The following is a 16,702-nucleotide window of genomic DNA, read 5'->3' on the forward strand; positions in this document are numbered from 1 at the left end:
AGATTGTCTGCCTAGAATCTACCGATGAGGGGCTAGGTATATGTCTTATTGGAGAGCATTTGCCTTGCCTGGCCAAGGTTCTGGGTTCTACTCTCAGAACTGGGGGTGTGGGGACCTGGGGGTGGAGCACGAAGAAGAAAAGCATCCACTGTCTCCTGGCATTTGCTATGTGAGCAAGAAGACACTCACAGAAATGCTAGACATAGGAGGATCCTGGGTACTCACTAGGCAGTCCAGCCAACTTGTCAGCTATAGGTACAGTGAGAGACCCTGTCTCAAAAAAAAAAAAATAAAGTGGAAAACAATTTAGGAAGATGCCTGCTGTCTATCTCTGTTCCACATGTGTGTGCAGAGCTCATGGACTTGCCCATGTATGCATATACCACCCAGAACACAAAGAATCATCCAGAAGCTGCCACCTACCAGTGACCCCTCAGCCTTTGTCAAACCACTTCCCTCCCCCAAATCATTGCTGACACTGTTACTCACACTCACACCGCTGTAGGCATCATTTTCAGTCTCCTACTAGGAAGGAACTATTGTGGATCCCAGTTACAGATGGGAAAACTGAATCAGAGAGAGAGCAAGGCATCTCCTCCCAAGGGTAGGTAATTGGTAGATGACTGAGCCAGGAATTAAACCAACCAGGATGAAGTGTTTATGAACTGATGAGTCATCACCTCCTGCTCTCACCTCCACTCCCGTTCCCCAGTAGAGTAGGGATCTGTTGTACTCCTTTTTCAGACTGGACGTGTGAGATGTGAGGAGATGAAACTGAGTTTCAAAGGGAGAAGTGGAAACTGGGGAACCCTGAAGCCCTTCATCTTACTTCCTCAAGGGTGGCTGCTTAGAATCCTTGAATCAGGAGGTGGGGGCATAACCCAGATGTAGAATTTTGAGTTTTGTTGCTGGAAAAGGTGATATTCAGATTCTCCCAGGAGCCTCCACTGGAGGCTCCTACTGACCTATATATAGAACTACTGACCTATATATAGAACTGCCAGACAACCACTTTGGAAGAATAGCCACAGGAAGCCAACCAACCTCAGCAGCATAGATTTATTTGGCCTAATTTTGAATTTTATGTTGATAGCATTTTGTGTAGACAACAGTATGTGCTAGTGTGCATGTGAAATGCTTTTGTGTTTTGAAGAGGGAGGAGGGAAGAGGGCACTGAGGATTAAACTGGACCCTCCTGTGTTATAGGCAAGTATTCTACTGAATGACAGCCACAGTTCTCATTATTGATTTGTTATTTCTTTCCTGCCATAGTGAATTTCATTTTTTTTTTTTTTGATTTAGGGTCTTATATGGACTCAAACTCACTATGCAGCCAAGGGTGGTGACCTTGACTCCCTCCCCCACCCCACCAAAAAAATCAGTAAAAACAAAACCCAAGATCCAAAGCATATTTCAAACCTCAGTTAAGTGATCTCATCACTGTGACATAACATGTATCATAAACAATTTAAGGGGAAAAGATTTATTCTGGGTTACATTTGAGTGTCATTACATCATGGTGGGGAGGTTGCAGTGGAGTAGAGCAGTTTGAGACATTGTGGCCAGGAAGTAGAAGAAAGCAATAGAAGGAGGCCTCAGACAAGACACAGCCACAGGGACACCTCCACGGCTCTTCCTACGTTTTTCTGTATCCTAATACTGTGAACCCTTCAAGAATTAACCATGGAATAGGCCAGAACCTCCAGGATCTAACTGTGGAAATGGTTTCTTAAACAAACCAGAAATACCACTTAACCTGGCTTTAAAAACATTGTTCATTTTTATGTGTGCCTTAGTCACTGTTCTATTACTGTGATGAAACACTGGCCAAAACAACCTTTCAAAGAAGGTATTTAATTGGAGCTCGCTTACAGTTTCAGAGGGGTTGTTAGTTCATTATCACTAAGTTGGGTAGCATGGCAGCAAGCAGGCAGAAATGGCACTGAAGCAGTAGCTGAGAGCTTGCATCCTGACCTGCAGGTAGTAGGCAGAGAGACACTGGGTCTGGAATGGACTTTGCCAACTTTCAGTGACATACCTCCTCCAACAAGGCCACAGCTCCTAATTCTTCTTAAACAGTCCATCAACTAGGGACCAAACATTCAAATATATGAGCTTATGGGTGCATTCTCATTCAAACCACCATAATGTATATGGGCGCTCTGCCTGCATGTATGGCTGTGCACCACATTGGGTGCATTACCTATGGGAGTCAGAAGAGACCATTGGCTCTCTCAGGATTGGAGTTGTAAATGGTTGTGAGCTGCTGTGTGGGTCCTCTGGAAGACCAGCCAGTGCTCTAAACCACTGAACCATCTCTCCAGTATTCCCTTTCTAATGTTTCTTCAAGTAGAATGCTCTGTGGCTCTGAAGATTCAGCCCTTCCCATTGTACACACTGAGTTGAGTTGAGTTGTGCTTACCTGATTGTGTATCCACAGCATGTCGTTCAGCTTGAGTGAGTGGCTGTGGCAGGAGACATACTGGTTACCACCCAATGTCACATGGGCACAGCTGGAGGACCGTGATGGCCTGGTGTTTGCCCATCCTCACCATGTGCTTGCTGCCTTACCAATGGCTCTGGTCCTGGTGGTTGTGCGTATCATCTTTGAGAGGTGAGTGCCATTCTGTGGCTAGTGAAGTCTTGCATGTGTATGCACATGTGTGTGTGTGTGTTAAATATTCTTGCTGAACCATCTCCCCAGAGCCCTCATATATTTCTTTTTTAAGGCTCCTTTGTCATATTCAGCTCTAAGATGTATGTGTGTCTTAATTCAATACTTGATGCCAATATATGACATGGTACTATTATTACTCTCATTTTACAGAAGGAGAAATGGAGACACAGAAAGGTTTAATAACATGACTAAGAATGTACAGTGTGTAAGATCAGCTGGACCTATAGGAATTCTGGGAAGCTCAGTTCAGATAGGCCTTAAGGAAGGGGTTGACTGCCTTAAAGAGCTGATGTTGAGTCTCCATCTGTGGTCTTGGGGTTCCCTCCTGTATACAGGTAATCCCTTTGGGCTTTGAGGGATTAAGACTGGAAGTAGTGGCAGAAAATTCTGTCCTGCCATGTTGGCATTTTGGCTCTGGGCTTCCAAACCCTCTTTTCAAAGAGATTTGAATTATACATATTTATGAGGCTTGCCCAAGCCTTAGGTCCTCTAACTTTTCTCCTGTTATAGTCATGTCCCTTCATTTGAGTTCTACTGAGTTCTGTCTCTCTTACACTCAGATTTGTGGCCTTGCCCCTGAGCCGGTGGATGGGTGTGCAGGATCCAGTCAGGAGAAAGATAAAGCCCAACCCGGTGTTGGAGAAATACTTCCTCAGGATGAAGCAGAGTCCAGTGGAGGTGAGCCCCGTATCCTCTTGACAGATGCATGGTGTTCGCCCTGGGACCCAGGCATAGAAGTGGTGTGTGTCCCTTAATAGAGGTGGGATAGGGACCTCTGACACACTCTACATTCAACTTGAACCCCCAGATTTCCTAGTATAGTATATGAAGCTCTGCTCCTCTGTCTGCTGGTTTGTGAGACCCCACCCCTTCCCATTCTGCAAAGACGAGTGGAGCAGCCACATCCTTCCTGGGTTCTGTGGGGGCTTGAAACCACTTCTCTCCCAGCATGAAGCTACCCTTTCTAGTCTCAGGTCCCCTAGGTTTTGAAGCTCCATCCCTCATATCTCTCCTGAAAGCAAGGACATGCTCTTCCTCTCCCTGCACTGAGTGTCTGCCCTTCCTGGGTATGAGGCCCTGCCCTTTCTGGTCTCTTTGGGATCTGGCGGAACCTTACTTTCAAGGTCTCAAGGTGTGAAATTGTCTCTTCTTAGCCTTTCTAGGACATGAGGCCATGCCTTTCCTCGTTTCCCTAAGACTTGAAGGTCCCATCCTTCTCAGGTTCCCCAGAGTTTGAAACTGGCATTCCAGCCTTCCTGAATCATGGGTATCTTTACCTCTAGGCTTCTTGGGGCTTGAGGCCCTGCCCCTCCTCCCAGGCTTCTCTGGTCATGAAGTTCTACCCCTGTGAGGCTTGCTGGCATATGAAGCCCTTGTCTCCTAGTCTGGAACATCAACCTTATGGTCACTCAACAAACAGATACTGGGATCACATTGTGAAGAGTAGGTTTCTTTCCAGTTCTGGGAAGGGACAAGATGCTTTTGATCCAGTGGAGTGGCTGGAGTGTCGGAAGCAGCCCTCTGGTTCTGCTTCCATTCCCATCCTTGGTGTGGTAGCCCAGGTGGCCTGGTCCGGGTCAGGTAACTGTTGGGGAAGGTGGAAGTGATGGCACTAGGCCCTGGCTCGGTACAGAATATAGAGCAGAGAGCTGCCTGCCTGCCTAGGGTAGTGTCCTACTCTGCTGCTTGTTGTGGAGCAAACAGCAAATGGAAGCTGGAGGAGAAAGGCTTCATTTCAACTTAAACTTTCAGGTAACAGTCCGTTGCTGAGGGAAGTGAAGGCAGGAAGTCAAGAGAACTGAGATAGACGCCACCTCTCTTTCCACTGAGGGAAGTGAAGGCAGGAAGTCAAGAGAACTGAGATAGACGCCACCTCTCTTTCCTCTGTGGGAAAGATCTTAAGCTTCAGTGGGGAATCAATGTGGGACCAGAGACAAAGGGTCGGAAACCAGCACTGGGCCTGTATAATCTTTACCCCTCATTACTCCCTTCACAGACCCAGATGGTCCTCCTGGCTTCCCAGTGTGGCCTCACGCTGCGGCAGACTCAACGCTGGTTCAGGAGACGTCGGAACCAGGATCGGCCTTGCCTATCCAAGAAATTCTGTGAAGCCAGGTAATTGTGGGGTTCAGGGGGAGGTTAGGTCTGTCTAAATGATGAGGCCCCATTCCTCCTAGCCTGCCTGGGTGATGAAACCCTGCCTCTCCTAGTCTGTCTGGGAAAGGGGGCTCCCCCTCCTAGCCTCCTTGGTACTTGAGGTCCTTCCCTTCCCAGATTCCCTGAGATGTGAGCCGCACTCCCTTTCAGTCTCCCTGTCCGATGAGGCTCTGGGTCTGGACACTGCCCTTTTGGCAGCTGCCTTACTAGTTTATTCCCCTTCTGCAGTTGGAGGTTTGTCTTCTATCTGTGTTCCTTCGTGGGTGGCACCTCTGTCCTCTACAATGTGAGTAAACCTGAGGGTAGAAGTCAAGGCCCTTACCCTACAAGCATCCACAGGTGCTTACGGAAGACCTACTGTGCACTAGGAGCTGGCCATGTGCAGTGCATGAATCTGCTGGGGAGGAGTGGGAGGCAGAGCTGGAAACAAGGGAAGAGAGAGGAGGAGGGCTGAGCTGTGGTCAAGGACAGAGCATGCTGTCCTAGCTTTTGTTTTTGTTTTCTGTTGCGGTTATAACATATCCTGACAAAAGCAGCTCAAGGGAGAAAGGATTTATTTTATATCTTAGCTCATGGTTCCAGGTCCAGTCTGTCATAGCAGGGAAGGTAGCCTGCGGGAGCTGCTTACATCCACAGTAAGGAACAGACAGCAAGGAATACAAGCATGTCAGCCTTCACCTCACTCTCTTTTTCATCTAAAAGGCCCACCTCATGAAATCGTGCTACCCACATTCAGGATGGTTCTTTCTATCTCAACCTCATTAAGAAAGTATGTCATATAGGCACACCCACAGACCAACATACTGTAGACAAACCTTCATTGAGAGCATCTTTCCAGGTGATTCTTAATTGTGTTGACAATTAAAACCAACCATCAGACTTAACACTCAGGAGTTGAAGGCAAAAGGATCATGAACTTGATGGCAATGTGAGCTACATAGTGAAAATTATAAAATATAAATATAAAAATAAAATATAAAAGCAGGAAAGAGTGGAATTGGTACCTAGAAGACTGTGGAAGCCTTGGTAGTTGGGATTCAGAACCAGGGTAGGAGGCTGACTTTTGCCTTTGGAGAGCTTGAGATTCTTTCTTCCTTCATAGGAGTCATGGTTGTGGACACCGGCATTGTGCTGGGAGAATTATCCACATCAGGTGAGTGACAGGGACTGTGGAGAAGCTCAGGTCTTGTGGTCAAGGTAGAAGAGCCAAGCTGTCTAGCTGATGAGGCCCATCCCCAATAATTGACTGTATTATAATAATTGACTTCCCTTCTTACCTGCTTGGATTATGAGGCTCCTCCCCTCCTACCTTCCTGTGTGATGAAGCCTGGCCTTTCATAACCTGCCTCAGTGCTGAGGGCCCAGTCTTTCTAATATTCTTGGTACTAGGTCTCATTCCTCTTTAGTATCCCAGGCAGATAAGTTGAGTCCTTATAACTTCCCATAACTCTTTTGTCTATGATGCCTAGTCTCTCCTGGTCTCCTGGGACTTGAAGGTTTGTCTGAATTTCCTGGTCCATGAAGCTCCACCTCTTGGGCCCTCCCTGGGCCATGAGATCCCATTCTTCTCTGACTCTTGGATGTGAGGACACTGCCCTCCCAACTCTATTTTTGATTCTTCTTTGGAGGGAGGAAAATAAGATGAGGAGCTGCCCTAGATCACCGTTCTCGATTACCTCCAGGGATGGGGGCTCCATGCTTTGGCCACTTATCAGTCAAGTGTCCAGGTTGTGGGCAACCTGGAGAATCTCTGTCCAAGTCCATTTCAGGTAGGAACCTCTGCATTTCACAGCTAAGCTTCCCTTACTCTGCTGTAGACCCTGAATTTGGCCCTGTACTGGTGGTACCTCCTGGAGTTGAGCTTCTACATTTCACTGCTAATCACGCTGCCCTTTGACATCAAACGCAAGGTAAGTTATGAGCCAGGAGTCCAGCTGGAGATGAGGGTACCATGGGGGAATACTTTCCAATTTCTGGGTAGGGTCTGAAGTGGGAAGAATTGGCCTCGACAATGTATCCTGAGGCACTCTTGATTCCTCACAGAAGCTATGGGGTCCAGAGGCCTTATGGATCTTCTGAAAGGCTTGCTTCCAGCCATGTGGCCTTCCAGCCACAGAGGCTTGTCCAGGTGGTGACCCACTGTCTTCTGCAGGACTTCAAAGAGCAGGTGGTGCACCACTTTGTGACCGTGGGACTCATAGTCTTCTCCTACAGCCTCAACTTGCTCCGCATTGGCTCTGTGGTACTGTTGTTGCATGACTGCTCCGACTACCTGCTGGAGGTGGGTTCACCTCTACATTTGCCCTGCCAGCCCTGTTATTTTCTTGGCCATGGAGAGGAGGCCCTGCCATAACTGGGGTATCTGATGAGACCTTGCCCCTCCTAATCTGCTAGGGTGATAAGGCCCTGCCCACTCAACCTCTCTGGAAAGTGAAAGTTCAACCCTCCCTATTTAGTTTCCCTGTGACATAAGGACTATTCCCTCCTGGTCTCTCTCAGACAGGAAGTTCCCATTTCTGTCTGACTCCTTTCTATGAGGCCCTGCCTCTCCGTGCCCTTTAGGGACTAGAGGTACCACTCACTAGTCTCCCTGGAGATGAAATTATCTGTCTGTCTGTCTTGTCTCTGCCACTCTTTCATTCTTTATCCTTTCTAGGTAGTTCTGGACATGTGGCCTTACCTCAGTTCACTTGGCTTCACCCCATAGTTTATTGTCTCACTCATGTGATCCATTACTTTCCATGGGTTTTTGCTCCTGAGCCTGCTTCTCTTTTTTCTCCCCAGGGTTGTAAGTTGCTCAACTATGCCCACTTTCAGCGAGGGTGCGATGCTCTCTTCATCATCTTCGCCTTAGTCTTCTTCTACACGCGCCTCATCTTCCTCCCTACCCAGTAAGTCCTGAGGGTTTAGGGAGAGGGTAGGTTGTGTCCAGGATCCAGGAAGGCCTTACCCTTGGTGCCCTACTTCAGTGAACTGGAGGTCTTAGCTGGGATTTTTGCAGAGCACAAATCAAAGGCACAGAGGTAAAAGAAACGTAAAACTGAGTGCAGCACTAATGCAATGCAGTGCACTCCCAGAACAGGAAGAGAGAGGAGGAGGCTGTCCGAGTGCCTGGTTGCTAAGATTGTCTAGTAAATACATTTTTATATTTTTTAAGCCTGGAATGTGTCAGAGGATGAAGAAATATCAAAGAGAGCAATGCAGTTGACTGCCCTCCTGGAGCTAACTGATGTGTGTGAGAAAAAGCAAAGATAGGCAAACAAGCAGGAAACAAGTCACAAAGCAACAATAGCACTGACGAGGAAGTAAAACTTGGTATAAGTAAAACTGGAAGTGTGCAGGAAGCAGGTGTATAGGTAGTTGGCCTTGGATGAATATCCCTTAAGGGACATTTCACTGATAGCCATAGTATATAGAGAATGAATGGGGTTCAAGAAGGAGGAGGGAAGGAGGTGAGTGTGAGGAGGAGGAGGGAAGGAGGTGAATGTGAGGAGGAGGAGGGAAGGGGGTGAATGTGAGGAGGAGGGAAGGAGGTGAGTATGGGGGAGGAGGAGGGAAGGAGGTGAGTGTGGGGAGGAGGAGGGAAGGAGGTGAGTGTGGGGAGGAGGAGGGAAGGAGGTGAGTGTGGGGGAGGAGGAGGGAAGGAGGTGAGTGTGAGGAGGAGGAAAGGAGGTGAGTGTGGGGGAGGAGGAGGGAAGGAGGTGAGTGTGGAGGAAGAAGAGAAAAGGAGGTGAGTGGGAGATGGAAGAAGGGAGGAAGAGGAAGGGAAATGAGGTGAGTGTGTAGGAGAGATGGAGAGGAGGAGTAAAAGGAGAAGGAAGGAGATTAATGTGGAGGAGGGAGGAAGGAGGAGGGAGAGGTGTGGCTTCTAGAAGGCATAAGAGATTTCTGGGGAAAAGAAATGAAGCTGGGAGCAAAGATTGATCAAGGGTGTGTGGCTTGATTTTTTTTTTTTTTTGCATATGAAATAACTGCTGGATTGGTTTTGATAGTAATAGGTATGTGAGGGAAACGAGGGCTGTAACCTTGCAAAACAGATGGTATAATCAGAACTGGGGTTAAAGACTAGGACAGCTGGCAAGAGGGCAGAGGTACAGGAACAGCGGGTTCAGGAACATTGTTTCTGAATGGCTTCTGGTAGCTCTGTGAGATGAGTAGGTAGGTCTCAGGTTGATGCAGAGTCCTTGCATATCTAGGGAGAGATGAGTAACGACAAAGGGTCACTGAGAAGGGCTGGTGGGACACTAGGCACTGCCTCGGAGTTTGTAATTCAGAAAGGCCAGCTGACAAACTTGTACGTTCTACTGTCTTGGTATAAGCAAGTGAAGAGAGGTACCATCTAAGGATGGGGGATCCAGGAAGGTTTGGGAGCACAGAGTCTATCCACACAAATTCATGCAACGAGGAGCTCTAACTGCTTGGTGAGAATCCTTTCTGCTTCTGCCTTAGGGTCATCTACACTTCTGTGTTCGACTCCATCAAGAACTTTGGCCCCTTCTTTGGCTACTACTTCTTTAATGTGCTCCTGGTGATGCTACAGATTCTTCATGTGTACTGGTTCTGCCTCATTCTCCGCATGCTCTTCAGTTTCCTGAGGAAGGGTCAGGTATGGAAGCCTGACAGGGCCAGCTCCCAGGACCCCTCCATGGTCCAGAGCTCCTCATGGTGTTCTGAGATCTGGCCCCATCTGTTTTCACAGATGAGAGAGGACATTCGTAGTGATGTGGAAGAACCAGACTCCAGTGATGACGAGGCAGTTTCTGAAGGTCCCCAGCTGAAGAATGGGATGGCTCGAGGGTCTAGAGCAGCCATTACCAATGGCCCAAGGAGCCGGGCAGCAGCATGCCTGACCAATGGACACACCCGGGCCACATAGACAACCTTGGGCTGACATCAAGTGGTTGCCTCTAGCATTGTGGATATCCAGATGCTAGGCTGGTGACTCTGGGAGACAGGGAGGCCCTACCTCAAGGTAGGAAGAAGACTGATGATCTGTTTCCCTTCTGTTCCTCTCACTTTATTCCTTTGAGCAACTTGACAGAACCTGGGGGACCAGTGGACTCTGCATCTGGCCAGAGCCACCCCCAGGCTGTAGCTTGGGGGGCTTTGGGGAGCCTTAGCTCCAAGGACCAATAAAATTTCAACAGCGATGAATTCTCTGCCCCAGAGCCTGAGTTCCCTTCACAGATCTTCCTCTCCATTACTTACTCTGTTGACAGCATTCCTTACTGCCACATCAAGATTTATGTTCACTTCGTGCCCACATAGCACCACAGCATGAAGATACTCCCTGTTCTTCAGTCAGTGCCTTCACTTTGTTCTACTTCAGAGTAGCCCTCCAGGACCTTGGTGTTAGCTGATACAGGCTGGCTTTTAGGAAAGAAATTATTAAGCTTAGATGTAGCCTCTCCATCTGCAGTCCAAGCCAGAGGATAGAGCAGAAACCTGTGGATGTCCTTGTAGTCCCTTGTTTAAAGCAACCTGTAGTCCACCCTGGGGTCTTTATACTCTCTTGGGATAGTGGAGACCTAAGATTTGGTGTGAGGTCACTGTCTTTAGGAGTGCTATAGGAAAACATCCTCTGCTGAGATGAAGGCTGGGTGTCTGGTGTTACTTAACTGGACACCCAGTTGAGTACCCAGAAATCAAAGCCAGAGGATCCATGTATGGTTAGACCGTGCCATCTTTGGGAGTATGCAAGAGGAACCGACTGTCATGGAAGAATGAGAATCAGAGAGTGGGGAGAAGAGGTCATCTCTGGGGACATCCAAAAATAAAGGCTCTTGGTACAAAAAGCAGAGCCTGGTATGGTGACTCATGACTGTCATTTAACACCAGGGAGGAAGAAGCCAATAGACTGGGAGAGCATATAAGCCTGGGATAGAAAGCAGGGCCCAGTCTCAAAACAAACAGTGGGAGGGGGTCAAGGAACAGGTACTCCAGAAGAGAAAAGTAGACAAAAATCCAAGATAGAAATAGCTAAGAAAAGGATTGAAAAAGGATGGGGCAAAAATAAGGGTCAACTCTGGGTACAGAGCAGGGCAGTGAGATGAGATATGGGTTTTTGCCTTCTGGAGAAATATGGGAATAAAGGAAGAGAAATGTAGCCTCTGTTGAGAGAACAAGAGTTTAGGAGAAACAGAAGTAACACTGGTAAAGAATGTATAGAGACTTGTGAAAGAGACACTGATAGGAAAGGAGAGGGTTGGGCGGGATGAAGAAAAGCAGAAGGAAAAAGGAAAGAAACATGCTGTAGATAGTGTATGGATGAGGAAATTGGAAAAGAACAGGAAAGAGTATTTGAGAAGGAAGGCAGAGGGTCATTGACAAGAAAAATGGGTTCTAGAGAACTTGAGGGATGGAAACAAGGTGTGACCACATATCTGAAATCACAGTACTCTGAATGCTGAGGCAGTAAGTTCATAGGTTTGAGGCCTGCTTGGGAAGGAGCACCAGCCTAGAAAAGCAGCAACCACAACAACAAAAAATGCAGTGGAAATTCATAGAGGTACATGGACACCATGTGTGTGTGCTTTTTTGTTTTTGTTTTTTAAATCTGTAAAGAATAAATTATGATAGTTGCAGGAAAAATGGATGCAACTGGAAGTCATATTTGGTAGAATAAGACACACTCAGACAAATACTAATGTTTCTTTTCCAAAAAAGTTAGATTCAAAGGATATATTTGTGCATATGTATGTGTGTGTGTTTACATTTATATATTTATAGGTCATGAAAATATAGGGGTCATGGGCCAAGCATGGTGGTGCATGCCTCTAATCCCAGCACTTGGGAGGCAGAGGCAGGCAGATCTCTGAGTTGGAGGTCAGCCTGGTCTACAAAGCAAGTCTAGGACAGGGCTCTTGCACAGAGAAACCCTGTCTTGAAAAAAAAATGAAAGGAAGAAAGAAAGATAAGCAAGTTGAAGAATGCAATCCATGTGACATGGAAACAGAAGAGAAGAGAACCAACCAGAAAGGAGCAGCGTGGGAGAGGAACACAGGAAGAGTAATGAGTGAATGATCCATGCTTATAAAGATGTCAGGATGAAACACATTAGTTTTTATGTAAACATGAAAAAATAGGACCAATCAACTCAGAATGCGCACTGACTTTACTAATAACATCAGTACAGAGTAGTGCTGGCTTCTTAACATAGTAGTTGTGATGGTTAACCTCCATTATTACCTTGATGAAATCTAGAATCGTCTGGGAGATGGGCCTCTAGGGAGTATTTTGAGTAAGTTAATTGAAGTGAGGAGACTTGCTCACTTGAGTTACAGCATTTCCCGCTAAGAAGAATGTGTATAGCCAAATATGATTCCTAGTATTGATTGAATGGAATATTCTATATATGCTAAGTCCATTTGTTCTATGGTATATCTTTGTTAACTTTTAGTTTGAATGACCTCTCTATATGAAAGGTTAGTATTGAATTCACTTGTTGAATTCACTTGGTAGTATCATATAGGGATCTATTTTTTCCATTTGGTGTTTGTTTTATGAAGTTGGAGCCCAAACATTTGGTGTGTTTGGATTTAATGCTCTTGATAGAATGTTTTCCATCTTTTGATTTTTATCAGTGAGGGTGTGTTTCTTGGAGATAGCATAGAGTTGGACCTAGTTTTTTCCCCTTAAAGATATGAATACATTTTATTTTCATTTTATAAGAATTACTTAGTTTCATAGAATTAGCTTCTTTTCACATATCAAATCATTCCCAAGTAGAAGGAAGGAGAGGGCCCTGGTCCTGGAAAGGCTTGATGCAGCATTGTAAGATTACCAAGATAGAGAAGTAGGAGGGGGTTGATTGGAGAATGGGCAGAGGGAAGAGGGCTTGTGGGACTTATGGGGAGGGGGGAACCGGGAAAGGGAAAATCATTTCGAATGTAAACAAAGAATATAGAAAATAAAAAAAAGAAAGAAAGAAAAAAGAATTACTTAGTTGCTGGGTGGTGGGTGGTGGCATGCCTTTACTCCCAGCCCTTGGGAGGCAGATACAGGTGGATCTCTGTGAGATACAGGTCTGTAGAGCTAGGTCCAGGACAGGCAGGGATACACAAAGAAACTCTGTTTTAAAATTATTCAGAGCTTGAAGTTTATAAGAATGTTGAGAGGTTTAATTGCTCCCTTTCCCCATTATGTGTAAGCCTCTCCCATAATCAACATCTTTCCATCACAGTGCTGTATGTGGTACAGTCCACACTGACACATCCTCACCCCAAATCCACACTTCACATTAGTGTTCATTATTTCCTCCTTGTTCTTTTTATTTAATGTAGGATTTTATCTGTAGCCTAGGCTACCTTTCAGCTTGCCCTTTCAACACCCTCCCACCCAAATGCTGCAATTGTGTGTGTGCCCATTATACAAACCAGGGTGCCTTACATTTAGTAGGTATTGACAAATATGTAATGACCTCACCTAAATGCCATACAGAGTCATTTCACAGCCCCTAGTCCTCCATGTTCTTGGTCAACTCTGTCAAGTGGTGTCCTTCCACCAATCTCCATGGAGTTCCTTCTCAGTTTTTAATCCAGTCCCTCAGTTTGCATCTCTTTTTTGTCAAGTTGAGGACATTACATATAGATTATCATTGAGAAATATTGACTATTTTTTGTCATTTTTGTTGGTTGGATTATTGTTTGTTCTTTATATCCTAATGTTCCACATTAGTATCTGGTTTACTTTGTTGGACACAATGGGTTCCTTCCAGCTTCCTTTTCTTCGTTCAGCTAGTTTGTTCATGAAATCTATTCTTTCCTGTGTGGTCCTGTGCTTGACATTTCTTCTGTTGCTTACAGTATTCCTTCAGTATTTTCTGCAGTGCCGGCTTGGTGGTCAGGGACTCCTTCAGTTGTGTTTGTATTGAAATGTCCTTATTTCTTTTCAAATTCAGAAGAGCATTTGACTTGCATAGTAGTCTTTCCTGACAGTTATCTGCTTTTGAGACTTGAAATATATCATTTCATGGCCTCCTGGTTCAGGGTTTGCTGATGGTTCTCTGGTACTTTGCTTTTGTAGGTGAGTTGATATTTTTCCTATAGAGCATTTAATACTGGTTCTTTGCTTTGTATTTTTGACATCTTGACTATAAGATGCCATGGAGAGGTTCTTTCCCGGTCATGTCTGTTTGGGGTTCTGAATGTCTCTTGTGGTTGACTGTTTGTTTCTTCTTCTGGGCTTGAGGAATTTTCTGCCTTAATGTTGTTGAATGGATTTCCTGTACCTTTGGTGTTTACTTCACTAGTCCTGTGAGTTCTTGGGTTTGGTCTTCCTTGGACGTGTGATTATGATCATTTACTTTTTGCTTATTGGTGTCTATATGTATTATTTCTCATCCCATCTCCATCCTGCTATTCTTTCTTCTGCTTTCTTGAATCCATGCTTCCCACTATGCTTTTTTTAGTTTCGTTTTTTTTTTTTCATTTTCAACCCTTTTGTCCCTCTTCTCAGTTGCATTGCATAAGTTTTCTTTCACGTTGCTGAATTTTTTGTATCTTTCTTGCTGCTTTTTTTCTTTTGTATTGATGACTTTCTCCGGAGTTCCTGTATTGCATTAATTTTCTCATTGAGTATTCACTATCAGGTCATTGATTTTTTTTTTTTTTACAAGAAAACTTTGGAATAATCATCTGATATTTTACTTATCTCAGAATGTTGCCTTTCCTTTTAATATTTCTTGTGTTTTGTATTGTAATCTACATATCTTCTTATTTACATTTTTTTCTGGATTTTGGAGATGTAATGGTGGTGAATTTCATCAACATCTTAGACTATAGGGAAAGAAAGTGCTACAAATTCACTGATCTCTTTGCCAGTCGCTACAAAATCTGGAGCCTCAGAACGCTGACCTGACACCTAATCTTTTTTTCCTTTGTGATTTTTATTACCTATTATTTAGTAGTTTTTTTTTTTTACCATTGCATAAGACAGTATAGGAGTTACTAAAAAAATTAAAAATAGAACTACTGTTGAATCTAACCATACACTCTTGGGTATATAGATCCAGAAGACATCTATAGAGGTATTTGTACATCCATGGATATTGTTGTACTTGCATAGTAGCTAAAAAAGGGAAGAATGCTAGATATCTATCAACAGATAAAGAGATAAAGTAAATATGGAACATTTTAATAGTGGCATTTATTCAGTCTTAAAAATGAATAAAGTCATGATATTTAAGAGCAAAATTGTGGATTTGGAAATTGTTAAATTATGTGACTTAGGCCATGGTCATAGTATAAATACCATAGGCAATTGACATTAATTCTGTCTCTCTCCCCAATAACACGAAAGCAGAAAGTAGCCAAGAGAGGGGAGAAAGTGAGGGAGCTGGGAAAGAGGGGGTAATATATATATATACATATATATATATATATTCTATATATATTAATATATAGAAATTTATATATATATATATAAATATAGAAATAAAGATTGTTTTAAGATAAGGAACAAGAGGAGACAGAGGGGATGAGGGTATTATCAGTTTGTTAGGGTGATGAATAGGAACAAAATATATGTATGAAAATGTAATAATGTACTAACTTGAAAAATTAATAAAAAATTATTAAGTCTTATAACTATAATGTATTTTGTCCCTGTGACCCTGAATAGAGTTCCTTTGTGGTCTTAACAAAATGATGTAGCACTTGGGGGCAAAGATACAGCCTAGAAGCCCTGCACTGGAGGCCAAGATAGAGAAGACCTCCACGGCTACCATGATCTTCCCCTTGGTACTGTGGTAGACAGGGAGGAAGGTGATCCAGACGCTGCAGAACACCAGCATGCTGAATGTCAGGAACTTGGCTTCATTGAAGGTGTCAGGTAGGTTCCTGGCCAAGAAAGCCATGGTGAAGCTTCCCAGGGCCAGAGCCCCCAGGTATCCCAGTACACAGTAGAAGGCAGTGACTGAGCCCTTGTTGCACATGATGATAATATGTTCATGTTCAGCATGTGTATCCATGTCAATGAAGGGAGGAGAGTTTACCAGCCAGACTCCACACAAGATAATTTGGATCAAGGTGCAGATGGGAACTATGAAGTTAGGTGCCCGTGTTACCAACAACCATCTGATTCTTCTTCCTGGAGCAGTGACCTTGAAGGCTAGAACCACAGTAATGGTTTTGGCCAAGACAGTGGAAACAGCCACAGTGAAAACAACTCCAAATGTGGTCTGCTGTAGGATACAAGTGACTGTGTTTGGATGGCCAATGAAGAGAAAAGAACAGAGAAAACAGAAGTTAAGGGCGACAAGCAGGATGTAGCTGAGAGTACGGTTATTTGCCTTCACAATGGGAGTGTTTTTCTGCTTCAGAAAGATGCCAAGAACTAGAGCTGACAGTGCAGAGAAGCACAAGGCTATGCAGGTCAGACCTATCCCCATGGGATCTTTATAATCCAGGAAGGTCATAGATTTTTGGAGGCAGTGGTCTTGTGCTGTGTTGGCATATTGATGATCTAGGCACTGCATACACTGATCTGCATCTGGTGAAAATATACATTTTTGTTATTTCATTTTCATTATTCTTTTGTTAATAGCCCCTCTTCTTTATCCACTTATTTGAGTAGGTTAGCCTGATAGCCTTCCTTTGTTACTTCAGATATCAAATGAAAGAACATTATGGAGAGAATAATGCAACTACTGCATCATGACATGGAGAAAGTTATGATTTCTCTTCTTAATTTAATTATACATTGAAGATTCTGATACCATTATTTTTCTCCTTTCTGGAAACTTAGGAACTTACACTGCACAGCTTCAGTTTGTTTACAATATTGCCTCCATATGAAGCATTTCCTGGCCTGGGGGCAGATGGTTCACCAGGTAAATGTACTTGCTACACAAGCCTGAAGACCTGAGTT

The 16,702-nt window shown here is 44.5% G+C and overlaps 2 protein-coding genes across 2 annotated transcripts in view; one reads left to right on the top strand and one right to left on the bottom strand.

Moving 5' to 3' along the window:
• The window catches only part of Cers4 (ceramide synthase 4), a 30,055-nt gene extending 20,067 nt beyond the window's left edge, over positions 1–9,988 (top strand). The window contains exons 2-11 of the mRNA XM_052168296.1: positions 2,441–2,614; positions 3,238–3,355; positions 4,674–4,792; positions 5,063–5,120; positions 5,937–5,987; positions 6,652–6,744; positions 6,987–7,115; positions 7,619–7,725; positions 9,284–9,440; positions 9,534–9,988. Coding sequence (XP_052024256.1) covers positions 2,442–2,614; positions 3,238–3,355; positions 4,674–4,792; positions 5,063–5,120; positions 5,937–5,987; positions 6,652–6,744; positions 6,987–7,115; positions 7,619–7,725; positions 9,284–9,440; positions 9,534–9,710 — 1,182 coding nt within the window. The 5' untranslated portion in view covers position 2,441 and the 3' untranslated portion in view covers positions 9,711–9,988. The remainder of the gene's footprint in view (positions 1–2,440; positions 2,615–3,237; positions 3,356–4,673; positions 4,793–5,062; positions 5,121–5,936; positions 5,988–6,651; positions 6,745–6,986; positions 7,116–7,618; positions 7,726–9,283; positions 9,441–9,533) is intronic.
• A 5,419-nt stretch (positions 9,989–15,407) lies between these two features.
• The window catches only part of LOC127672681 (vomeronasal type-2 receptor 116-like), a 101,249-nt gene continuing 99,954 nt past the window's right edge, over positions 15,408–16,702 (bottom strand). Inside the window, exon 6 of the mRNA XM_052167978.1 lies at positions 15,408–16,324. Within this exon, the coding sequence (XP_052023938.1) occupies positions 15,408–16,324 (917 nt within the window). The remainder of the gene's footprint in view (positions 16,325–16,702) is intronic.

Source organism: Apodemus sylvaticus, chromosome 22 (assembly GCF_947179515.1).
Source record: "Apodemus sylvaticus chromosome 22, mApoSyl1.1, whole genome shotgun sequence".
Lineage (NCBI taxonomy): Eukaryota > Metazoa > Chordata > Mammalia > Rodentia > Muridae > Apodemus > Apodemus sylvaticus.